Genomic DNA, 24146 nt, shown 5'->3' with positions numbered 1-24146 from the left:
ACCCGGGAACCACTATCGCCATCTGGGGAAGAACAGAGGGACTCGGACTCAGAAACCAGCTCGAGTTTGGTTGGAGACGCCAGCCAGATCCTGCCACATGTGACTCCCAGATCAGCGGATGTCCTGATGTGAGATGGGCCGCCGCGCGCAAGTATACCAGGGACTATGTTCGGGGAAGATAGAGGGGGATGTCGGTAATATAGCCCTGAACCTCACCTTGGGGGTGTTCCCTGATGCCTACCTGAGTTATGTACGCTGAAGGGAGGGGGTGGGGGGGGATCCGGAGGGGCGGAGAGGACAGCAATCCTCCAGGTGGACTTTGGCCTAACTACCACCTTTGAACTCTGTTTGAGCACGGAAGTGGGCAGTTTGGATAGGGGAGATGTTCTCACTTGTCCTGGGGAGGGGGTGTTGGGATGGTTCTTTTAGTTTTAGGAAGGGATTGGTATTATGGTTAACGGGGAGGGATGCTGCTGTCGACGGGAGGAGAGGCCAAGGCAGGCTACTCTATGAGAGGTGCTTGCATGTTATGCAAAGAGGTTCTCCGGTCATGCCAGGGGGTCAACATGAGTACTCATGCAGCAGACACAGACCACCTATAATATAATGTTGTGGAATGTTAGGGGCATGCACTCCATGAGTAAAAGGTATAAAATATTCCCACAACTAAATAGGAGAGGGGTGCAAAAAGCGATGCTCCAAGAGACTCACACATTGGACAAGGAGGGTGAGGCACTGCGCAGGCGCTGGAGAGGGCAGGCGTTCTACACGTCATACTCAGCATTTGCCCGGGGAGTCCTGATCTGGTTGCGGGCGGGAGTCCCCTTCCAACTTATTGAGCATAAAATAGATCCAGAGGGAAGGTACGTGATTGTAGCCAGAAGGCTTGACGGGGTGGATGTCACCCTGGTTAATGTATATGGCCCGAATGTGGATCACGTTAGGTTTCTGGAGCAGCTGTCGGGGATACTCGCACCGTATATGACTGGGGCGGTTTTAATAGGGGGGATTTTAATTGTGTTGCAGATCCTGAGATGGACCGGTTGCACCCACCTCTTCGGGAATCTCCAGTACATGCAGTGACTCGGGCTTTTAGGGTCTGGCAGGCTCGCTGGGGGCTCGTGGTTGCCTGGCGCAGAGCACATCCGACAGATAGGGACTACTCGCACTTATCCCACACCCATGATTTACACGTCCGACTAGACACCTTTTTAAGCACACCAGGCCTCTACACTCAGCTGGGGAGGACAGAGTATTTGACCAGAACGGTCTTGGACCATAACCCACTCATGATTCGATAGGGGAGGGGGGGGGGGGGGGGGGGGGAGGATTCTGCAACCCATCCTTACATGGTGCCTCAAACTGGAAGCACTCAAAGACCAGGTCTTTCAACAGGAGACTAGGGAACACATCATACAATATTTTGCTGATAATGCGGACACCACTGAATCTAGAATCTACATCTATTGGGGTGCGAGGACGCTCACAGTAGACTTAGAGAGAGCAGATGAGGTGCTCAGGAACTTAGAGAAGAGGCGGACGGAACTCCCGGAACTGAGGACGGAACTTCTGGCGGCTAAGGAGGAGGTGGCAGTGCAGGTAGAGCGTCTGAGCTGCTTTGATTTCCAGAAATACATGGATAGGACACATGATGTGCGGGATAAAGCTGGGCGATTACTGGCATGGCTCGCTAACCCGTCCCGGCGGGGAAGTACTATACTGACGATACATGACCAGGGGGAGCGCCTGTTACATACGCAAGAGGAGATTAGTAGCAGGTTCAGGGAGTACTATGCCCGCCTATACAGAAGCACGGGCAACCGCGACAGACAGAATCGCAGAATACTTGGCACCTCTTCCGCTCCATACACTGGAGGCAGAGGAGGCAGAGTTACTGGGAGCAGCAATCACGGAACAGGAGATCAGGGGGGCAGTCAAAGCTATGACAAGAGGGAAAACCCCAGGCACAGACGGACTGCCCCAGGAGAATGGTTTCCGTGTAATCATAGTACGGAGTCTGCCCTGCTAACAGTCACAGAACATCTAAGGGCTTCTTTGGACATGGGCGCAACCTCCATTTTGGTTCTGCTGGATTTGAGTGCGGCTTTTGACACGGTCTCCCACAAGATACTACTTGAGAGACTGTGGGAGATCGGAGTCAGGGAAACGGCCCTGGACTGGTTCGCGTCATTTCTATCTGACCGTTCCTTCCAGGTGCACGCCCCGCCGTACTCATCCAGCAGGCTCCCCCTTGAATGTGGGGTGCCTCAGGGGTCTGCGCTCAGTCCCACATTGTTTAATGTGTACGTCCGCCCCCTGGCCTTGATGGCCCGGGAACGTAAGATCCAGCTAATATCATATGCGGACGACACGCAACTCATTTTCAACTTTTCAAACAACAATGTGGTGGACCAAATTAAATTCCAAGAAGACATCCTGGCTATATCAAGGTGGCTATCTAACAATTGTCTTCAGTTAAACTCCTCTAAAACAGAGGTACTTCTGATCGGCAATGGCACGCAGACATGAGACGAGCACTGGTGGCCTCTTGCGCTGGGACCAGCTCCCATACCCAAGGAGTCAGTAAAAAATCTGGGGGTGATGCTTGACAACTCACTTAACCTGGAGTCCCATGCCAAAAAAGTGGCAGGCACCTGCTACGGGCGTCTTCGCACTATTAAACCCATCTTGGTTTTTTTTTAGCCCCCTACCCGCTAGATTATAGTCCTGGCATTAGTCTTATCTCACCTGGATTATTGCAATGCCCTCATGTTAGGCTCCAACATGACTGCGATAAATAGGATGCAAAGAGCACAGAACGCTGCTGCTCGTGTTCTGTTTGCCCTACCCAAAACTTGTCACACGTCCCCCTTTCTCCAACGACTACATTGGCTGCCGATACAGCAATGCATTCATTTCAAGACCCTCTGCCTCACCCACAAAATCTTGTATAACGCTGGCCCCCAAACTCTGCAGGGACTTTGTTCCTTTTATACTCCCACGCGCGGACTCCGCTCAGCGGACCTTTTTCAAGCTCGCACTGTCAGGATTCGGAGGAGTAGAGCCGGTGGCCGCTCCTTCAGGTATCTGGCCCCTAAGCTTTGGAATTCTATCCCCCCAAAAGCTCGGGCCACTTCAAATCACCTGCAATTCCGAAAACTTATAAAAACTTGGCTGTTTGTGTCCATCTAGCACATCCTCTGTCGTACTAGCTTCAGGAATGTCCGCAAGCGATGGGACGCCCCGTTGCTGGGGTAGCCATGCGCTATATAAGATTCCATAACATTAACATTAACATTCTATGCCACATACTTGGTGGAGCTGGCTCCCAGGTTAGTGGACCTATACGTGGACACGTGGGAGAGTGGGAGGTTACCACACACAACGAGAGAGGCGGTAATGGTTCCCCTGCTCAAGCCTGATAAGAACCCCACAGAGTGCTCTGCATATCGACCACTATCGATGCTAAATCTCGATTTTAAAATTCTTAGTAAGATAATGCCCAAAAGGCTGCTGCCACATATGACCTCCTTGGTACATGCTGACCAAGCGGGATTCATCCCTAGCAGAAACACCACCCTAAACATTAGGCGTCTGTTCGCGGTGTTACAACAGGGTGCGGTAGAGGCGCAGGAGGGGGCGATTTTCGCCATTGATATCGAGAAGGCGTTTGATAGTCTTGAGTGCGATTTCTTATATGCAGTCCTCGCGAGGATGGGGTTGGGACAGGGATTCATCCAATGGGTCGAATTTCTCTATAAGGACCCAGTGGCGCCGGTACGTACGGGCCGCACCATTTCCATGCAGTACAAGGTGGAGAGGGGCACACGGTAGGGGTGTCCCCTCTCCCCCTGCTCTTCGCACTGGCGATAGAGCCGCTGGCGTGTGTGGCAAGATTGGGGACGCCGTATGAGGGTATTAGGCTGGCAGAGCAGACGCACCATATAGCATTATACGCGGATGACTTGCTGCTTTTCTTGAAGGACTCAGCCACGGCGTTGGAGGGAGCCCGGCACATGCTGGACGAGTTAAGAACACTTTCTGGACTCTGTGTCAACTGGCAGAAGTCACAACTCTTCCGATAGCAGGGGAGGCTCTGACGCCTGCGGACCTCCAGTGGGAAGCACGTTGTTTTCGATACCTGGGAGTTAGGGTGTATCATGACCTCTCTGACGTCCAGGAGGGAAATATAGGGGGGGCTCTTCGATCTCTAAAAGGCAGTAAGGCGTCTGGGGGCCGTTGCCCCTGTCAGTGGCGGGGCGCATATCGTTGCTGAAAATGGTAGCGCTACCGCGATTGTTATATTTTTTTACCATGCTCCCCGTGTGGATCCCCAAGACGTGGTTCCGATCACTCGACTCTCTACTGGCCACTTTTATTTGGGGTCCCAGCAGGCACAGAGTGACGTTGGTTACGTTGCGCAGAGCACAAGCAGAGGGGGGCCTAGCATTGCCAGATATGGAAAATTATTATCTAGCGGGACAGCTCCAACGCTTCACACAGTGGGTAGCAGGAAGTCTAGATCTGGACAGGAGGACACCCCCATTCACCCCGAATAGAACAGATGTCCTGAGGACACTCATGGGTACCATTAAGCAGCGCACAATTAAATCCTCTGAATATAGGGTAATAGGAAATTGCTGGGTCAGGTGTCTTCAAAAAGCCAAACGTCCTTACTCCCCAGAGATGTCTGTGGCGCTACTGGAGGCAATCCCGCATGGGGGTCAGTGGAGAGGGTTGGAGGAATGGACACAAGCGGGAGTCACTAATATAGGAGATGTATACGATGACGGGGAGCTTCTCACTTTCGCGGCCTTCCAAGCAAATTCGGATATTCCACAGGGCCACTTTCTGTTATACAGGGCGGTCACTGGGGCTATGCGCAGGCACTGGGGTCAGGGCGCAACGGAACCCCCTACACACTCTACATGCGAATAAATAAATCTAGCAGGGGGTGTCATTAAAGCGGTTTCATGTATCTATAGAGCCATCCAGCGGGACTCCACGGGGCCACTGGAGAGCCTGAAAGATAAATGGGAGGCAGACATTGGGAGTCCTATAACGGGTAAGGACTGGGAGAATACGCTGCTCCGGGCCACGAAGGTATCCCACCACGCGAGATTCCAATGAATCAGTTTTTACACTCCGCATAGGGCATATATTACACCTGACATAATTAACCGCTATTTTAATCGGGTGGATGCGAGTTGCCCCCGCTGCCAGGAAGTAGGGGCTAGTTATATTCACATGATGTGAAGATGGCCACGGCTCGAGGGATATTGGCAAGAAGTGGTTCTGGAGACAGCGCGAGTCGCTGAGAAGGAGATCCCAAGCACCCCTATTCATGTGCTGCTCAACCTATTCCCCCACTACGCTAAAACCAAGGTCACGGCCAGGTTCCAAGATCTGGCATATATACTGGCAAAACATGCACTCACCAGCAGGTGAACGGCCCCGGCAGGTCCGGGGATAGGCAACTGGAAAAGGGAGCTAGTGAAATGGGCAAGTTGTGAACATAGAATACTGCTTCGGAATGCAAAGAGAGGTATAGGGTGGCTGAAGAGGGTGCAGGCCTGGGGGGAGTTGGTGGACGACCTGAAGAATGAGGACCGGGAGTCTGCACCTAGCACGCCACAGGCAGGATCTCAACCCGGCTAGCCCTGGGGGATTGGATCAAGGAGGAACTGAGGGGGAGGCATGAGCGGGCCATAGCATCCTAACATCCACGAACATGGTGGGTTCTATGAGCATGACACACGGCACAGACAGCTCTGACTGAGACCCAGATCATGTATACAGTGAGATGCAACTTGGCGTGTTGGTCGGCAGCAGCAGGGGAGGGGGGTGGTGGGGGGGGTAATGGAGGGGGGGATTGTTAAGTTGTCAACGTTGATGAGAATCTCATACAGCTAGCACCGCATAGTGCGGCAGGCAGTCATAGAGAGGAAGGAGGTATGGAGGGGAGTCATGATGCCCGGCTGGGCTGGACCCTCTGGAGGACCTTGCAGACATTCCATAATTAAATAACAATATGTATGTATACTGCTGATTTCAAAACTGCCAATAAAATTTGTTTTAAAAAAAATCACTAACTGTGACGACGCAAACCTGGTATGTCTGGCATTTAGCTGGCTCTCTGCCCTGTTGCTTTGGTGTATGTATTGTGTTTCAAACTAATTTGTGTAATACTCAGAAACACAGTTCATATAAATTCTCTCAGGGTGGTGAATAGCTTTAAAATGTTCCTAGGGTAGACTAAAAAATGGGTCTACTTCCTCAACTAGAGCAAGTGCTAACTCTGTATTTTCTAGTTTAAAGGTTGTTTCTGATGTTGAGAGCAAAAGCTTAATACTTTTCATTGCACGTAAATATTAGTTTAGTAGGTGTAAAAAAATAAAAACGAATTTGGGCCCACGGCTAGTGACGCAAACGGTGGGCACTGGGGAACTAGGAATATTTGTAAACCACTCCGCCACCCAAGGCACTCCAGCCAACAATCACCTTACCCCAAACCAAGGCTCAAGTGCCCCTTCAACCCCACAACCACCTGGCTAAAAGAACAAGAATAGTGTGACAGGTCTTCACCGTCGGTGATAATAGACGTCAGTTTGCAAAGGGGAAACAGGATAAGTGCTCTGCATTTGCCAGTCCCCTCCAGACTGGAGTGTTGCAGACAGGACCCTCCAGGAAGTGCAGCTCAGAGAGGTGTAATGTAGCCCTTCAGCAGAACCCCTTCTTCACAAGTCTGGTTCACAAATGTGCTTTCCCTCAAAGAGCAACAGTCTCTGCTCTGCTCTGTCTCCCAATCACCTGGTGAGGGCTGCTTTCCTCTCCCCCAGCACAACCTGGAAACCACCACTTATGCATGGGCCCCGGATGCTGACTGATGTAACCTATCAGATAGGATGGGTCGCGGAGGTATGGGAGCGATTGTTGACCAGAGTCTTTAAGATGACACCCTTCGCAAAAGACCTCGGTATTTGGACTCTGCAGCCCTTTAGCCTTATTGGTGAGGATAGGTCTGTGGAGCACTGGAGGGAGGGGGGGAGGCGGTGTGAGACACTGGGTGACCTCTACCCGTGAGAGTATAGCAAAAACTCTCAGACACTTTAACATGCCTATCTCAAAGTGGAATACTCTGCTAAAACAGTTCCCATTGATTTAAGGTTGATGAAAAAGAATGATTAAGAGTAAAATAAATTGCCGCAATAATGCTGCATAACTTAAATTTTCGTGCCACAGAATTTGCAAATCTATGCCGCAATATCCCGGGGGGGAGTGGCGTCTGCCCTGTGTGAGAAGCTGCTCAGCCTTCCAATTCCTTGCTAACCTAGGCATTGTGCCTAGTCCCCCTACAAGTAATTAAAAATTCCCATTTCCGAGGAGGAGCTTCGCGCGCATCCGAGATGGCCGCGTGAGCACAGGGCTCCCGAGGAACCTCGCTGCCTCCCGCATTTATCCTGGACAATATCCTGATTTGATGGAAGATCATTGAAGACACATCCCGGCTGATGTACTAGCAGGTTTTTGGGTCGAAATCGGACACAGGGTCCCCGAGTTTTGCCGTCTTGAAATTTGCGGCCTTCTCCATGGAACAGCCTGGACTTTGAGTTGTAGCAGTGCCCAGGTCGTAATTTAACAACAACGGCTTGAGGGGATCAGACCACAGCCTCACTTCACTTTCGGTTTCGTTTCTCCGGCGCACTGCCTCATATATGCGGTGTGTCTGTTGATCGGACGTGCCCCAATGCCAGCTCATTGAGTTTCGAGCGGGTGACTGTTTGGCTGTGGACTCCACTTGGCTCAACTTTGCCTCCTGTATTCTCGTGTGTGAATTTTAAGGAGCCATTTGGACCAGATCCCAAGCCTCCCTCCGGGGCACCTGACTCGCCATGACGGGCAAGCCTGAGGGTGAGAAACGGAAGGTTAAGACCACTATCCGTGGAGGTTCAACCCAGACGAATCTCATGGATCGCTATACACTTTCTAAAGGATCCCCTGGTGGCGCACCTAAGACCCGGGAGGAGGTTGTCGCCGATCCTGCTGTGTTGGCGGACTTAACACTACAAGACGTGATGGGCGCCATTGCTGGTATTCAGTCTTCTATTGGCCAACAGTATGAAGCCTTGGCTCTGAAGTTGGACACGGTGGCTATTGATGTCAACCTCATTCGAACTGACTTGGCCAAGACGAATGAGAAAGTGAAGTCATTAGACCTAAAGACATCCAGCCTTACCACGGATGTGTCCGACTTGCAAACAGAAGTGTGCAATCTTAGATCTGCTAACGACTTTTATGCTCGTCGCTTGGAGGATTTTGAAGGCCGTGCACGGCGCAAGAACGTGCGTATTATTCGGGTCCCGGAAGATTCTAGTTCACTCGCCACTGATCTTCGAGTGGAGGACCTCATTCTTAATCATCTGGCACCAAAGGGCCTGAGCAAATTCTATGCCATGGAACGTGCGCACAGAGTGCCAGGGGGGCAGGCGAAGCCCGGTCTTCCCCCCCGTCCGATTATTGCACGGATCTTCAACTTTAGAGATCGCGACGCCATTTTGCAGGCGGCACGGACAAGCGGCCCTACGCAGTTCGAGAACGCCGCTGTGAATTTTTTATCCGGACTTTTCTCAATCGGTCCAGAAACAACGCATGGGATTTCAAGGAGTGAAACGGCGACTAAGAGACATGGAACTAAAATATGCTATGTTATTCCCAGCCCGACTGCGTGTTGAATATGACAATCGAAAATTTTTCTTTGTCAGGCCTGAGGAAGCGAGTGATTGGTTGGACACTTTGCCGACTCGCCGTGCTGGCCAGGAACATGCTGGTGGTGCTGAAGGGGGACTGATGGACCAAGAATGATTATGGTGCCTGTGTCCGGAACACTATTCAACGTGACCAGCCGGAGCTCACTGACTTTTTTGATCATTCCATTCGTATCTTCGGAGGTAGCGGGGATGGCGGGACCCTTTCCTCCTCTGGGGTTTTCTTTGTGTAGATTAGTTCTTTGTTTGTAATTGCTAGGGCGACAGGCACACTGCAAATTGGGGTGGCTTTTGAGTCGGTGCAGGGGTGCAGGGTGGGGGGGGAGTTGTGTTGGGAACCTTGGGGGGAGGGAGGGACATGTTCTGGGATTGTTTGTTTTTTCTTCATCAAGGCAAGGTACTTTCATTATCTTTGACATTGGTGTGATGCTCGTTTTGCGATGGGAGTTCATTGTGGATCTGGATGGGGGGTTGAGGGTATTATGCTGGAATGTGAATGGGTTGGGTGATCGCATAAAGGTTATGCAGCTGTTGCGGCGCCTTTCGCCTGATGTCGTTTTGCTACAAGAGACACACTTGATAGGAAACACTTGTCACGCTCTTAATAGACGGGGTTATCGTCTTGCTGCCCATTCTGGATTTACATCTAGTTCTAGAGGAGTGGGTATTCTGCTTAGGGTTTCCCTCCCCCTAGAGATTGATGATGTGATCCTCGATGCCAGGGGTCGATATGTTGCACTTGTCGGGCGGTGGGAGGGAAAACCAATCTCGTTGGTGTCAGTTTATGTCCCCCCGGGCTTACAATCCACGACATTTACGGACCTGGGGCGGATGGTTCTGTGTCTCCCGGAGGGTGTTTTGATACTGGGTGGTGATTTTAACTCCGTAATTTCTGTCAGGATAGACCGCTATCTCCCCCCCCCCCCCCCCCCCCCCGAGATCTTCCTGCTGCGCAATCCTGGTTGGGCGACTTCCTGGAAACATTGGGCCTCATAGACTGTTGGAGACTAATGCATCCAGAGCAAACACAGTTTACTTTCCACTCGGGAGCTCATGGTAGTCTTTCTAGATTAGATTATATCCTGATACCGGCGGCACTGTCCCCCCTCGATTGGAGAGATTAGACACCTGGCCCGGGGTATATCGGACCATTCCCCTATTTGGTTTCATTTTAATCTTAGCATCGGGCCGAAGGCAGGGTGGCTCCGATTAACCCCTGGTATCTCCTCAACCCTAAGACTCACGCTGAATTGATTAAATCATTTGATCTGTATTTTACTGAGAATGCTGGTTCTGTATTCTCGCCTGTCTCGTTGTGGGAAGCTTTTAAGACTGTGATCAGGGGACAGGCATTGTCTTTGGTGGGGTGTGCCAACAAATGGAAGAATGAGGCAATTGTTCAGCTCGAGACTGAAATCACAGACCTGGAGACGGCATTGGAGCGGGAGGTGTCTCGAGAAGCATTACATGTCCTCCGCCTTAAACAATTAGAATATAAAACTTTGGTTACTGATGCGGCAAAGACGATGAGTAGGGAACAGCAGGGACGGCTCTATGATGTGGGTGATAAAGCAGGGAAATTGATTGCCGGTGGTTCCGGTGATTGAGACATGCGGTGGTGTGAGTGTAACTGATCCTGTTGGAATTGTTGAATGCTTTGCTGATTATTTTCGGGAGGTCTATACCTCTGTGTCCGACAGGCCTGAAGAGGATTCGCACTTGTTGCTTCGGGACATAGCGCTCCCATGTTTGTCGGAATCGGATCGTGATTGCTTGGATGCCACGCCCTCGGTGGATGAGGTGGCTCTCGCGCTACGCTCCCTTCACTCCGGCAAGGCTCTGGGTCCCAATGGCCATCCTGTGGAACTGTATAAGTTACGCCCTGCTACTTTAGCTCCCTATCTCCGTGATATGTTTTTGGCTGACCGAGATAATGGCTCCCTCCCTAGAGATCAGCGTCTTGCGACCATTGTGGTGATCCATAAGGAGGGTAAACCACGAGATCGCTGCTCGTCTTATAGACCCATTTCGCTCTTAAATGCGGAGCCCAAGATCCTCGCCAAATTGCTTGCTAATCGTCTGATTGTGGTTATTAGCGACCTGATTCATCCGGATCAATCGGGTTTTATCCCGCACCGTAACACGGCATTAAATTTGCGGCGTCTGCATGGTGTTCTCGCGAGGGCCCCGACGCTGCGTGAACCGGCCATCTTGGCGTCCTTGGACGCCACGATGGCCTTTGATACAATCGAGTGGTCTTATCTCTGGGCGGTACTCGCCAAGTTTGGATTCCGCGCGGGTTTTATTGGTTGGGTCAAACTCCTGTATGAAACACCACTAGCCCAGGTGGTGGTTAATGGCCGCGTCTCCGTGCCTTTTACTCTTGGGAGGGGCACACGACAGGGTTGTCCGTTGTCCCCGCTCCTCTTTGCTTTGGCGTTGGAGCCTCTTGCCGCTTGGCTACGGTGGGAACCTTCGATGAAGGGTATACGCTGGACGCCGGAATTTGAGGATCGCATTTCCTTATACGCAGATGATATTTTATGGTACCTTACATCTCCCCAAAAATCGCTCAATGTGTTGTTTGACGTACTTAACTCCTTCGGGAAGAACTCGGGCCTCATCATTAATTGGTCGAAATCCTACATTTATGTACTTGCGGGTGATGTCCCTCGTTTGCCACGGGGCTGTCCCATCCAGTTGTCGCAGTCTGGCTTTAAGTACTTGGGTGTGTTTATCTCGATGGATCCGGCGGTTCGCTATGAACGTAATTTGCTCCCCCCACTCCAACGGTTACACTCCGATGTAGCGCGTTGGCGTAAATTACCGTTGTCTCCCCTAGGGCGTGCGGCCCTTTTTAAGATGATGTCCTTACCGCGGTTCCTATATGCCCTCCAGAATAGTTTTGATGTCATCCCGTCGAAATATTTTCGGGAAGTAGAATCGTTGCAGAGGCAACTAATATGGGACGGACGTTCGCGCATAGCTCTTCCGAAATTGACACTCCCCTGGTATAATGGCGGTATAGCGCTCCCGGATATTCATAGGTATTATTGGGCTTCCCACCTTGCTGCTATCAACCACGGGATGTATGGCCCAGCGTTGAATCCAGCATTTGAAATGGACAAGTGGCTGCTCCCGGGTGGTGATTACTATAGGGGACTTTACTCAGGATCCTCCCGTTCACAACTCACGGGACCTACCGCTATAGCTGTGCGGGTATGGCATAGCGCAACGGCGGCTATGGGCTGGAGTGATAAATTAACGGGTGCGACACCGCTCTATGCCTCTGCGAAGCTGGGTGGCCTATGGAGGACGAAGGGATTTGATAAGTGGGACATGATCGGTATTGGTAAAGTGCGTGATCTCTGGGTTAAAGGAAAGGTTAAGGCCCGACAATGTTTATTGAATGTATGGGGTCCGAATGACTATGACGTGTCGCAGCTTCGGTGGGTGACTCTGGCCAATATGGTTGCGAAGAGGGATATTGCTCAGTTGTGGGGATCCCCAAGGCCGCCTACAGTGACTGCTTGGAAAGAGAGTCTGGACTGGTGCATGTTTCGAGAGAAAACAGTGTATATCGCAAGAGGCAGGCCCAAAAAATGGGGGAAGATTTGGAACCCTTGGAACTCATACCGTGGAGATATTTGTACGCCCCCGCTGACCGCTATCCCGAGTCCTTCCCAGTCGCCCTGACCTACATTCCTTCTAGCTGTGGTATATTGTGCTGTTCATATGCAATTCTGCCTCTGCCTCCCTCCCCTCATCTGTATTCAAAGACTTTTTTCTCCTGCTATCATGTATCTCCCGTCCTCCTTGAGCGCAGACCTAATGGCTGTATTATTACTGTACTGCCTTGCTTGTTTGTTTGATGTTTTGTTTCTTTGTGTTTCAAATAATAAAAAGTTACAACAAAAAAAAAAAGAATTCCCATTTCCAGAAACCTGGGGCTGTTTGCTATGAAAATAGGTGGCAGAAATGCCAATTCAACTTCGTCTTTGAAATTCCTCAAAAACACCATCCTTTCAGCTCCTCAAGAAATATACTGGGAGGATGAGCAAATACTAAAAATGGCAGCGCTAGTCTCCTTATAGGTCCAGCATTAAACTGCATTTAACCAGACAGAGAAGCAAGTCTGGAATCCAGAAACTGACAAGTTTATTAATGATATTTTACAGCTACATATTAATTCACTGCCACATCCAAAAAAATGTACCAGGCACCATGCTTTTAACATTGAATAGGAGTGAATATTCTCATGTTTGAACCATGATAGTGCTATAGAATACCATCATTTTATCAAAGACCATACAACATTTTAACAGCAAACTTAACAAGCTCTCTCTTCTGTGGACGGAGTATTCAACCATTCTAAAAGTTCTATTGCCCTTGAGAGTGTCGATACCTCACCCAGCAATCAATCCACGCTGACATATAAGTACCTTAGTAGCACCAGCGAACATTAAAATACCTCTTGTCTACACCAATAGTCTATATGTGACTCCATTTCCAAGGCTCTTCACATCCAGGTTTTTACCATCGCCTGCTTGTACCGGTTTGTTGCTGCCTCTCTCCACCTAACTGCAGTGCCTCACAAAGCCAACCCTATCCCAGCAAGGAACCATCTTAGCTCCTCATTCCTTCTGCGGTTAACAGCCTGCAGCGCAGTGCGGCCTTGTGACTAACGGTGCTGACCTTCCTCATGGTCATGTCTGAAGCTTCACATCACCTCTGCATGTACCTAAGAGCAGCATTACTTCTTTCTTTGATCTCAATATCTAGGTCTCTTCTGCTTTTATACAACAGTGATGCCCCTCCCCATCATCTGCATTAGATACAATTCCCAGCCATACTCATGTCCTGCATTCCCAGTAGCTCCACTCTTTTATGATCCTGTCAGTTGCCACTTGGCCTTTCCTTCCATACCTGTTGCCCTTCCACTTTAATTCGAAGTTCTGTTGTGCTGTTCCTCACGATACAAACCAACAGCGGCGCCACTCCCCACCTCCCTCTCTGCCCTGAGCTTTTTCTTTTCCATGCTAATACCTGCCTGTGCCTACCTGCATCCTGTCTTGCATGGTGCTCTCATTGCTGGCCTTCACTTTGCTCACCAAGGCCATGGTTTCTTTTCTGTTCATGGTGCCCCTCTCCCTGTTCTGCATGTCTGTTGCACTTCCAGTGTCCGGTGCGTACCCTCTGGTACTGCCTCTCCCGCTCTCCTGCATGTAGCTGGTGGTGGGTCTATCATCCGCTGGTGTGGTGTGCTCACCTGGAGCTGGACTGGACTCCCTGCTTTTGTCAGACATGGGCTCCTCCTGTGAGCTTGGGTTGTCCCAGGCATTCTCTTGACTCGTTTCATCCTTCTCGCCCACCCTGCTGCGGTTGCTCCTTCTCAAAGAGGGTGGGATTGGCACAATGGGTGGCCCATACTCTCTTTTCTGCAAGAGCTGTCTCTGTGCTTGCTTCAGGCTCTTCTGGTACACCTCCAGCTGGGCAAGAATGACTTTGGTGTACAGGTTGGGATTGCCCCCTTTAGGGCAAAATGGGACTCCCCAATAGTAATGCACCGTACCCTTGTCTTCTAGTTTTGTGCACGGTTCTTGAGAAGCCCTCGAGAGTAGCTGGAGAGCCGGAGCCTCTTTGACGTGTCTGTGGCCATTAGTAACTGTAACCCCTGTGCCCTGTGTTTGCCGGATACCACTCTGCCCAAGAATGCCCTCATCCTGAAGATCCATTACATCGTCAGGAGTTGAGCTGCCAGAAGTGGATTCGCACATAGCCCTTTCGTCGCAGTCTGAAGTCACTTTCTCCAGGTCCTCATCTTCTGCTCCATCTTTCTTTGCCAAACTGGACATCAGCCTTCGGGGGGTCATCTGCCGGATACACGGAGAAACCTTTGAGAATGTTGGGCTCCTACCAAATGGAAGTCTGAGAGGAGTCGTGGGCACAAAATCACTGAAGTCAGTCAAGGCAGGAGAGGCAGGGTTTTGAGATAAGTCTGAACAAGTGACTTTGCCTGCAGGGGACAAAACAACACTGGGGCTCTCGAGAACGTCCTGGCTCAAACGTTCCAGCACCACCACAGGACTCCTCCCACCCATTTCCATGTTATCAGGCACACTTGCACTGATGGGAGAGCACGACTGACGATCATCCAAAGGTTGAGAGGCAGATCTTTTGATAGGTGACAAACAGCTGGCACCAGACAAAGGCTGAGATGCAGTCTTCCTAGCAGGCGATGAAAAGCAACTACCGCCACCAGCTGCTGGGGATCCCCTCTTAATGGGTGACATAAGAAAGCCGACACCAGAAAGAGGCTGGGAAGTACTCTTTGTCATGGGTGACAAACTGCTCGCTCCACTCAAAGGACGTAAGTCCGAATCGCTGGTACGCGAAGTGCCACTGGCACAATCCTGCAGCCGGGAGATCGATTTATTGACAGGTGAGGCAATGCTGGTCCCATCCGGCAGTTCGGAAGCGGGTGTCCCGACAGGTGATACACTGCAAGGTTCACCCCTTGACTGGGAGGCAGGCCTTCTGGTGGGCGACAGGGAGCAGGTACCAGGTTCTGAGGCTGAGTTCAAAGTCCTCAGGGATGACATACAGCTATTACCAGAAACTGGTTTCAAGGTGGCTTTGCTACCAGGCACTGGAGAAGAGGGCTGAGATGGAGGTAGTGAGTCAGGGCAGGTGGCAACAGAAGAACCAGAGTCCTCATCTTCCTCCTGTAGACTTAGTTGTTCATGCTCTTTACGTGTCAGCTTGGAGGGTGCTCTCCTTCTTCTGGTGCCTTTAGGAGAGGATTTTCTCTATTAAAAAAAGCAGAAGGTAACAACATTAAAAATAAAATACAAATGCAAGATCTTCAGGCTGGAGGAATACAAACTCGGTAAAGTAGGAACAAACAAGTATAAATGCCCACAAAAACAGGCAGTCCCAATCCCTCAGGCACAAATAATCACGCATCAATGTTTAATATGCTAATTTAAAATGGGCTCAGACTCATGGGAAAATAAAGAGCACCTTCGGTGGGGTCTGAAGGTACCCAACTAGATTAGTAGGAGATTACGGTGTCTGGGCGAGGGGGAAAGGATTTGGAGCCTTAGGATGGTTATTGACAAAACTACTGACTGTACTGTTAGAAAAAGGGCAACAACTTCAGATAAATGGATTTGATGTGTGCCTTTCAATTTTCATGTATGAAACGGAAAACCCTTAATAAAACGTCTTATGAAGAAAAAGGAAGACACAAAGGTGGAATGAAGTTCACTCTGTTGTGGGAGGGGTTACTGTGTCGTGCATAATGAGCAGTACTAGTACCTTTATTTTTCCTGTTATTACCAACATTGCAGAGAAGCTGGAAGATATGCTTGAAGCGGACATTTATGGTCTGAAAAGGTGCAATAAAAAAACACACAGGTACACCAACCCCTGCATAAGCTAGGGGAAACACTGGTTTATGTCCACGGTACGACACAGGGGTTACACTGTAACTGCTTATACATGTGATGACAACAGGCTGTGCCTTACGCATGTAGCGACAGAAGGCATAGCAGTGCTTTTGAAAGTCCTCTCAAGCTGCCTTGTTCTTTTTTGTTAACCCACTTTATGTTTTTCTCTAGTGTGGTCAGCAATGGTATGGTAGTGCTTTGCTCCATCATTTTGTGGCATTGGACAGTCAAGCATACACTCAGCAGGTTAAGGGGTGTACCCAATGCAAACCCTGCTCATATTTCACCTTCATGCTAGGAGCACCTGCTGCTTGGAAACAGCTACTTAGTAGTTCAATAGTGCAGGCCTTTTCTTCCAGCGCCACTGGAGAGACTGCCTACTACTGCTCTCAGAGAAACATTCAACTGGTCCCTTTCACCCCCAAATGGGCTCCTCAGTGTACACTGGTCCATATAAGATTGCCGGCTGTCTTCGTCCTCAGAACATGAAAACCTTCTTTTTCTTTGTTTCGAGGGCCCTTCCTTGAAGTTTGGCTGGCTGCTGGGCTCGCCTAACCAAAATAAAATATATACTCTTCTCCAATTTATGTGTTTGGATGGATGTGAACCAGCAACTTGGGAAATCGTGGTTCAGAATGTTTGGCTAGAGTCAACAGACTGCCTTGACCAGGTCAGATGGGACTTAACTCTACCTGCCACCGGAAAAGGATGGGAAGAGAATGGCAAACATTATCATGCACTTCCTTTCGAATGGACCAACATTTAGCAATTTGAAGAAATCATGCAGTGTCGTTGACTATGGTTTCCAACCAGTGCTCCCACAGATTCTTAACTATAGGGTTAAAGTACTGTACCAGATCTAGACGTTAAGGGGATTACAAACACAAGTGTAGGAAGAATGTTTGTCAGGGGCAGCACTTTACAGCTGAGTGCTTCCCTGATAGGCTTTGAGCACGCACTGGATTCCTGAGTAATCATGCTGCTGTGCCCTACCAAGACGTTATAAATATAATGTGAGGAGAGGAGCCGGTCCTGGGTGTGAGGAATAAAAAAACAATGCCTAGCTAGCTGAGTGAAGGGCGGCATGGAAGATGTCTTGTAGAGGTGAATTGCCCTGGCACTTCATACATCCAATTGGCCACAATCAATACAAAGCAGCTGAGGATCAACAAAAGTTGAGGAATTGCAGAAGGCTTTCCAGGACAGCACAATTCCCAAATGTGGCAGGTGCTAACAAGGGTCCCATAATGGTCCTCACCCAGCCCCAGGGGGTCCAAGTGGTTTCCCTCTTAGTCCCAGGTCTTGGGGTTGTGTCCCACTGTCTGTAGATTTAAGCCCATAAAGCAGGACCGCTATGAATAATCTTTCTAGTACTTACGGAACGAAAAAACAACAACTTTTAAGCTACAGTATAACCCTAACCATAAATGCCAAAGACCAGAGGAAGTAATCGAAACTGCAAGTCTAATTGGTGGTTGGGTGCACCTGCAAACCGAAATTCTTGGTGCCTCAGAGGATGCTAGGCCACTCCAGCTTGAAGACCTCCCTTTCTAAGATCCCGAGACCTGGTCAGGCAAGGTTTGCCACGTAGACTATAAGACTCCTGGAAGCACTCCTTACAAGAACTGACCCTTGTAAACTCAATTTTGTAACAGAGCCTGAGTGAGAACACTATCTGTACAAGTTTTAGCAAGTTGGGTTTTGGACTAAGTGGACTTTTGGGAACTCTTTTTTTCCGGGGACTCATCCGAAGAAAATTCAATCTCAAATTGGCCAATCTCACAGCAAAACTTCAGAAACATAGGGAACAGAGCTAGACATAACTCAAACTAGATACTTTACATGTTTCTGTATGGTACCCTTGGCCCACTGACTGCTTACAAGTGAACAGATGAATAATAGTAAACCCAAAGGCACCTGAAGTCAGCTGAGAGTGCTTGGAAGCTTCCAACAGAATAAAATTAGCAATAGGTCTCACTGTTTAAAAAAACTATTGTGCCTCGCAGATAAATGTTACACTACCTGGAGATCTCTGACAGCACTGAAAGGTGAAGTGCTAGCATCATCTGTTTTTGTATGCACCATTTAACTACTATAATTTACCTACCTTTAAATATTCGTATTAGAAGCTACTGCTCTAACAGCATATTAGGAGTGATATGTCTTTTAAACTGTGCTATGCTGGATCTGAATTTCCAATCCCGTACTACCTCTTAGAGCAGTGGTTCCCAAACTTTTTCTACCTGCAGCTTTCTTGGCCTACTGGCCATTGCCCGTGGCTCCCCACTGTTACTTTTTTTGGAGGGTGGGATTAATGTACGTCCGGCCTCTGGAGCACTTGCATTTTTCTCCCCGAAAATAATTGGGAAGAAGTCGATGAAGGTATTATAATCATATACCCAGGGTGTTTGGTATTACTAAGGCTGCGCCTCTAATAAAATATTTCTAGTTTCAATTATTTGCCCATGGCTTTTTTAGAGCACCCTGTCAAACTTTTTCATCCCACTTACAGTGCTAGATAGCACCCATATGCATGTACGCCCCATTGCCAAAGTTTTTCTGCGCTTGAAGAATATTTGCATGCACTTCCATTTCTACCCATGTCATTTGTGCCAACATACCTGTCTCAGCAGGCTGACTCATGATTTTTTAAACCACGTACAGCTTTATTTTTGCTGTCTCCTCCCTAAAATTGCCTCCACATCAATGCAAGTAAGATACATTTCTCAGATTTTTTTTTAAACATCCCTCTATCTTGCTTCCAAATGTTGGCATTATGCAGTAAATGGTGTTTTACTTCCCTGTGCTCAAGGAGAGAGCAGGCCTGTCTGGAAATGTGTGTGTACTGAAAGAAATGTGTACTGGATGTACCTATGATTCAAGTACAAATGTCAATACTTAATAATACTTAGTGTGTTTAATAGACAGGACAACTGTACTTTCCTGATAACTTTCAAAATGCATTTGGGGAACAACAGAACTATTAACGAGTCTAACAAAATAAATCCGTCATCTTCCACTTACTTTGGAAGTGTTGGAATCCAGCGAAATATGGAGGTCATCTCCCTCAACATGCCCTCAATTAAGCATAACGTTTACAGCTTTAGGCATATCACTTACAAATCATCAACATCATGCTTTTAAGTCTAATTAGTTGGGAGCCACGGTGCACAGTTTGGGAACCACTATCTTAGACTAAGCTGAGACTCCTAAGCTTCAATACAACTGAATAGCCAAGTGCATACAGGAAGTAATCTTAATACCCAATTGTAATGCACCAGCACAGGTAGCCCTGGGACACAAATGGTAAGTGGCAGTATCCACCATGGATTCCACCAAATAACTACAGATTGTGTAGTGATCTAAAGAACAGATACACCAAAAAGTAGGCAGCCTTTGTGTGCAACTCTTGGGTGCAATTCCTTGATCAACGTGAGTTCAGAGTGATCAAAATGTGAGCCAAGAATAACTTAAGTGGGCATTTTATTTAATGAGTGGGCTATCATTCATGCATCAAGACTTTCAAAAATAAAATAATTTAAAAAAAGAACATTCCTGTTCGTACAATACCGAGTCCTCGCTCTCTTCACAAGTGGTTGAGAACTGGCTGAGCTAGCCCTGCCTCCTGCTCAGCCATTCTCTAACACAGTATGTCAATAAACATTTCTCTTTGATTAAAAAAAAAAAGGGAACTTAATTTTAGATCGGAGAGATTGGAGAGTAAGATGAATAAGTAAAAAAACATTATACTGCAGAAGAACTATATACACATCATAAGGCTTATAATTCACAATCTACCTGCAGACGGCTATATTCCAATTCACTGACTTCACATCTATGGTAACTAGACTCAAAAGGCTGGTGTATCAAAACTTTACAAATCACATCAATCAGGATGAGGTCTTGCCAAAGCCAGATGCAAGAAGAATTAGGAGGCTAACCCAGGAAGGGCACTAGAAAACTAAGAATGGGTTGAGGTCTTAGCATACCCAAATTAAATATCCAGGAATGTTATGTTCAAATATAACCCGTTTAATTATTTGCATCAAATGCATCTAACTCCACAGAAATGAAATTAAATAAAAGAAATACAGTCCATGACATGTCCCGATGTTATGCTCTGCATTCTTACTTTTTCCTCATGGTGTAGAACTGTTGCCATATTACAGGATATTGGGAAAAGATCATTGCACACACTGAAGTCACACTGGGCAGAACAGAACTATATATAATAATAATAATCCACATTTGTAAAGCGTGAACAATCACCCGTAAGGGTCTCTAGGCGCTGAGGGCCGTCGGGAAGATTAAGCAAGCTATTGCCCAGAGTCACATGGTGCTGGGCTAATCTGCCACCGGCACCGGGGATCGAACCGTGATCCCCAGATTCCGGAGTCTGTCACCCTGGCCGCGGCGCCACACCTCTTCCTCCAGCTGAGGCATGTATCCTCAACGGTTTCAAAGAACCAAACTCAAAAAAGCAGGCAAGAAATCACTAGACCTTTATGTGTTATCTAAGAGCACAATAGTAATCACATGGAGGGCAAGGGAGGGCCCCTCATATATATGGAGGGCGGGCAAATGAAGCCAAAAAATGGGTAGAATTAAGGAAAGTATTGTGCTACGGCGAGAAACATGGACATGTCCACTAACTTATGACGAGTTGTTATACTAATTTAAGATCTTACCAGAACAGTAAAGAGAAGAAAGATATGTAGTGATAGGACAGACACAACTATTACGTAGGAAAAATTGCACAAGGTTGAAGCACTCATGTGACTCCTAAGGACCTGTACTTAACCCAAATGTTGGGGCTATTATAGCATAAGAGGCGACACGCATAGTCCAATGACATTATTTCAAACATTGACTAGCAGAGCTAAGTTTACGAGACACAGGTTACTCAAAATGTTTCTGTTGTATACCTAGCAGGTGCGCAATGCCCATTAAGCTGAAAGGGCTTCAGCCCTCTTCAGTCGTGTGTGGCTTGGCTGGGCAGTGTCTGGAGTCTTATCTCCAGCACGCCCAAGTTTTTCACAGGTCTTTAAAGACCATTTGGATTTTTACATACCTCTGTAAACTGGTCACCGAAGCTTAGTTTGTTTTCTGGTTGCAGTACTCCCTGGGCCCCCACTCTGCCTATTCCTTTTTCTGTAGTGTGAGAATGTATTTCATGAAAAGGAATATAAAGTAGGGTTGGCAAAAGACAAATGCCAGCCGTGTGTTGTTTAAAGAGTCTGCAAAGATCTCGTCTTGACTAAATAGGGGTTTAAATAAAAAAGCATGCATTCATTGGTAATGTGACTATTCTGTCTTTATTCCCTTTAATTATCAGTCATGGATAATTCAGGCATCCCAAGAACACAATTAAAAGTGCTTTTTATTTATATTTGCTGTTCGAAGTATGCACAGGTAAGTGCTGAAAATACGGCATTAGGTGACTGTTTATTTTTGTACCGTCTGGGACATCAAAATAATGAGCTGGTAACCCTAATCGTAAAACTGAAAGTTTGTTGCAGGATCAGCACATTATTTATTTCCTACACCCTTTATCCCTGATTGATGCCATAATAGCAATAGTTTAACTTGAACCCTACGCCGCCGTCAATAACATGCTGAATTACTTCAAGTGCTGTCTCAGTGCAGGGTGCATTCCCAGACACACTCCTCATTCTCGCCATTCACTTTCATACTCACCCTGCGCTCAAAGTGATCACAATGCACTCACACCACTCACTCGTTCACAGTGATCACTCTGGACTCAGAATGCACTTGCGCTGTTCAACCTGTACCTCACCCTGCAGTGACACGAGTACACTACTCACCCTGCACTCATGTGAAACTTGACTCACCTGTCCCCCTCACTGCTCAATCTGCAATCTCACTCAAACAAGTTCATCACTAACCATGCAATCATTTATCCAACACTGCACTTACATCTGCACCCAAATTCGCATGGTCACCTCACTCACCCTGCAGTCACTCCTCTTACCCTACTCTCACACTGTTGCATCGCTCACCGTGCACTCATATGGGCAATCCTGCCACCCACACAGCACAGAGGGTTAATGTGCCTTTCTACAAAGAATGTGTACCATACACATCACAGAACTAAGTGTGAGTAAACCGAGTGCACTATAAAAAAAATAAAAAGTTTGTCAGAAAGGTGCTTTAGAGAGATGAGGAGCATTGTTGGTGAGTGGTAGTGATGGAATTTATGGAGAAGGATGAAATGGGGAGGGGGCGCCAAAAAAAGACTGTTGCGACCAGTGCTAAAGCCAGCACTGGCTGGGAGTGTTAGCCCCCAGTGGCGGCTCCAGCGCTATGGCGGAAAAGCATCGCCCCACTGCTTTCGAGCAGTGGAAAGACAATAAAAAATTATAACAACTTTAAGTTGTTATTATTTTATGTTTACTTTGCGGGCGGGCGGGTGGGTGGGCCGCTCTGCTCAGGGAGCAGAGCAGGGGAGGAGTGGTATGCCCACTCTCAAGTGCGTAACGACTGTTTGGTCGGCCCTCTCGGGCTGCTTAAACAGTCATGCTCACTCTCCCCTTCTCCATGCAGACTGAATTACAGCCTGCGTGGAGAACACCCCTACAGCCCCTGGCTGAGCGCCATGTCACCGCGCTCAGACCAATCACAACGCTGCATTGCATCTAACATGAGAACTTTTGCATTGTTTAAAAAATATGCCAATTGCTTTCAATTACCATTTATGTCAACAGATTGGTGTTTAAAACAAGAGCAACTGACCATTCTGATCTGCATATGTTAAGACCCAGTGTGGGTTGAAGCGCGTCAAATAAAAGATGTAGGATTACACTCCGAATGGTGGGCTTGTTTTTCTACCGGATGTGGGAGAATTGTGCTTTTGAAATAAATAGCGATGACGCCCGCTTGCGAGCCCCGAAATGCTGGGTGTCCTGTTAAGCGTCAAATGATTTTATAAAATATATATATATAATACACATAGATATATATATATACACACACATAGATATATATATATATATATATATATATATATATAGATATATATATATATATATATATATATATTTATACACACACATATATATATATATATATACATATATATATATACATATATATATATATATACATATATATATACATATATATACACATATATATATACACACATATATATATATATATATATATATATATATATATATATATATATTATTTATTTATTATTATTTTTTTCTGGATCCACCTTTAATATAAATGCATGGGATCATGCATTTCCTACTGTAGATATCGATACTCAAAAGGTAATGACAATGAATCACACGACGCCCTTTAAACCCAGAAATGTCTTCAGCCCGCAATCAGTTGTAAATTGATTAATAAGAAGATAAAAATGCCCATACAGGGCTACAAAACAGGAGAAATTAGAGGCAGGTACATTAGGGTTGATTAGATCTTTAAAGTATAATTATTGGGAATATATCCCCCAATAGCTAAAAATAGAAGCTATATAAAATGTAATATATACTTTGACCTTAAAAACTGCTTCATATATCTCCATTATTATAATTTCAATTGGTATGTAAATAATGTGATAAACTGTTTGTTATACGATATGTTTTTAATGAGCACTGAGCACTTTATATTGAACTGCGCTTTGTTTTTAAACCATGTGTTAAGAATGACTATATATTACAAGATGGCCGACCACGTTGGCGATTTAAAAACTTCATTTATGTCAATGATTTGGGAAGTGGCCAATAGGTTTAAAATGGCGCGTTTTTTCACGAACAAACTGACACTGACGAAGCTAGAGTAGCGAAACACGTCTGTCAGGGGTGAAGGGGGTTTGCAAATAAATATTTTTTTAATCGGATTCCAGTGTGCTCGCCTTTTTCGACTTGGATAAGTTGGAGTGTTGCGAAACATATATATA

The 24146-nt window shown here is 47.4% G+C and overlaps 1 protein-coding gene and 1 long non-coding RNA gene across 7 annotated transcripts in view; both read right to left on the bottom strand.

Moving 5' to 3' along the window:
- UIMC1 (ubiquitin interaction motif containing 1) overlaps positions 1-24146 on the bottom strand; it is a 310878-nt gene that overhangs the window by 156206 nt on the left and 130526 nt on the right. For 5 of the 6 annotated variants that reach the window (XM_078652794.1, XM_078652798.1, XM_078652799.1 and 2 more), the window contains one exon: positions 13826-15574. In XM_078652794.1, the coding sequence (XP_078508920.1) occupies positions 13826-15574 (1749 nt within the window). The remainder of the gene's footprint in view (positions 1-13825; positions 15575-24146) is intronic. The other variant, XM_078652796.1, reaches the window with a different exon arrangement.
- Positions 12902-13815, bottom strand: LOC144768822 (uncharacterized). Its single transcript, XR_013598634.1, has 2 exons — positions 13268-13815; positions 12902-13236 (listed from the first exon to the last, which is right to left on the bottom strand). It is a non-coding gene; the product is annotated as an uncharacterized LOC144768822 (long non-coding RNA).

This window comes from Lissotriton helveticus, chromosome 7, assembly GCF_964261635.1.
Source record: "Lissotriton helveticus chromosome 7, aLisHel1.1, whole genome shotgun sequence".
Lineage (NCBI taxonomy): Eukaryota > Metazoa > Chordata > Amphibia > Caudata > Salamandridae > Lissotriton > Lissotriton helveticus.
This window is presented reverse-complemented; position numbering and strand designations above follow the sequence as displayed.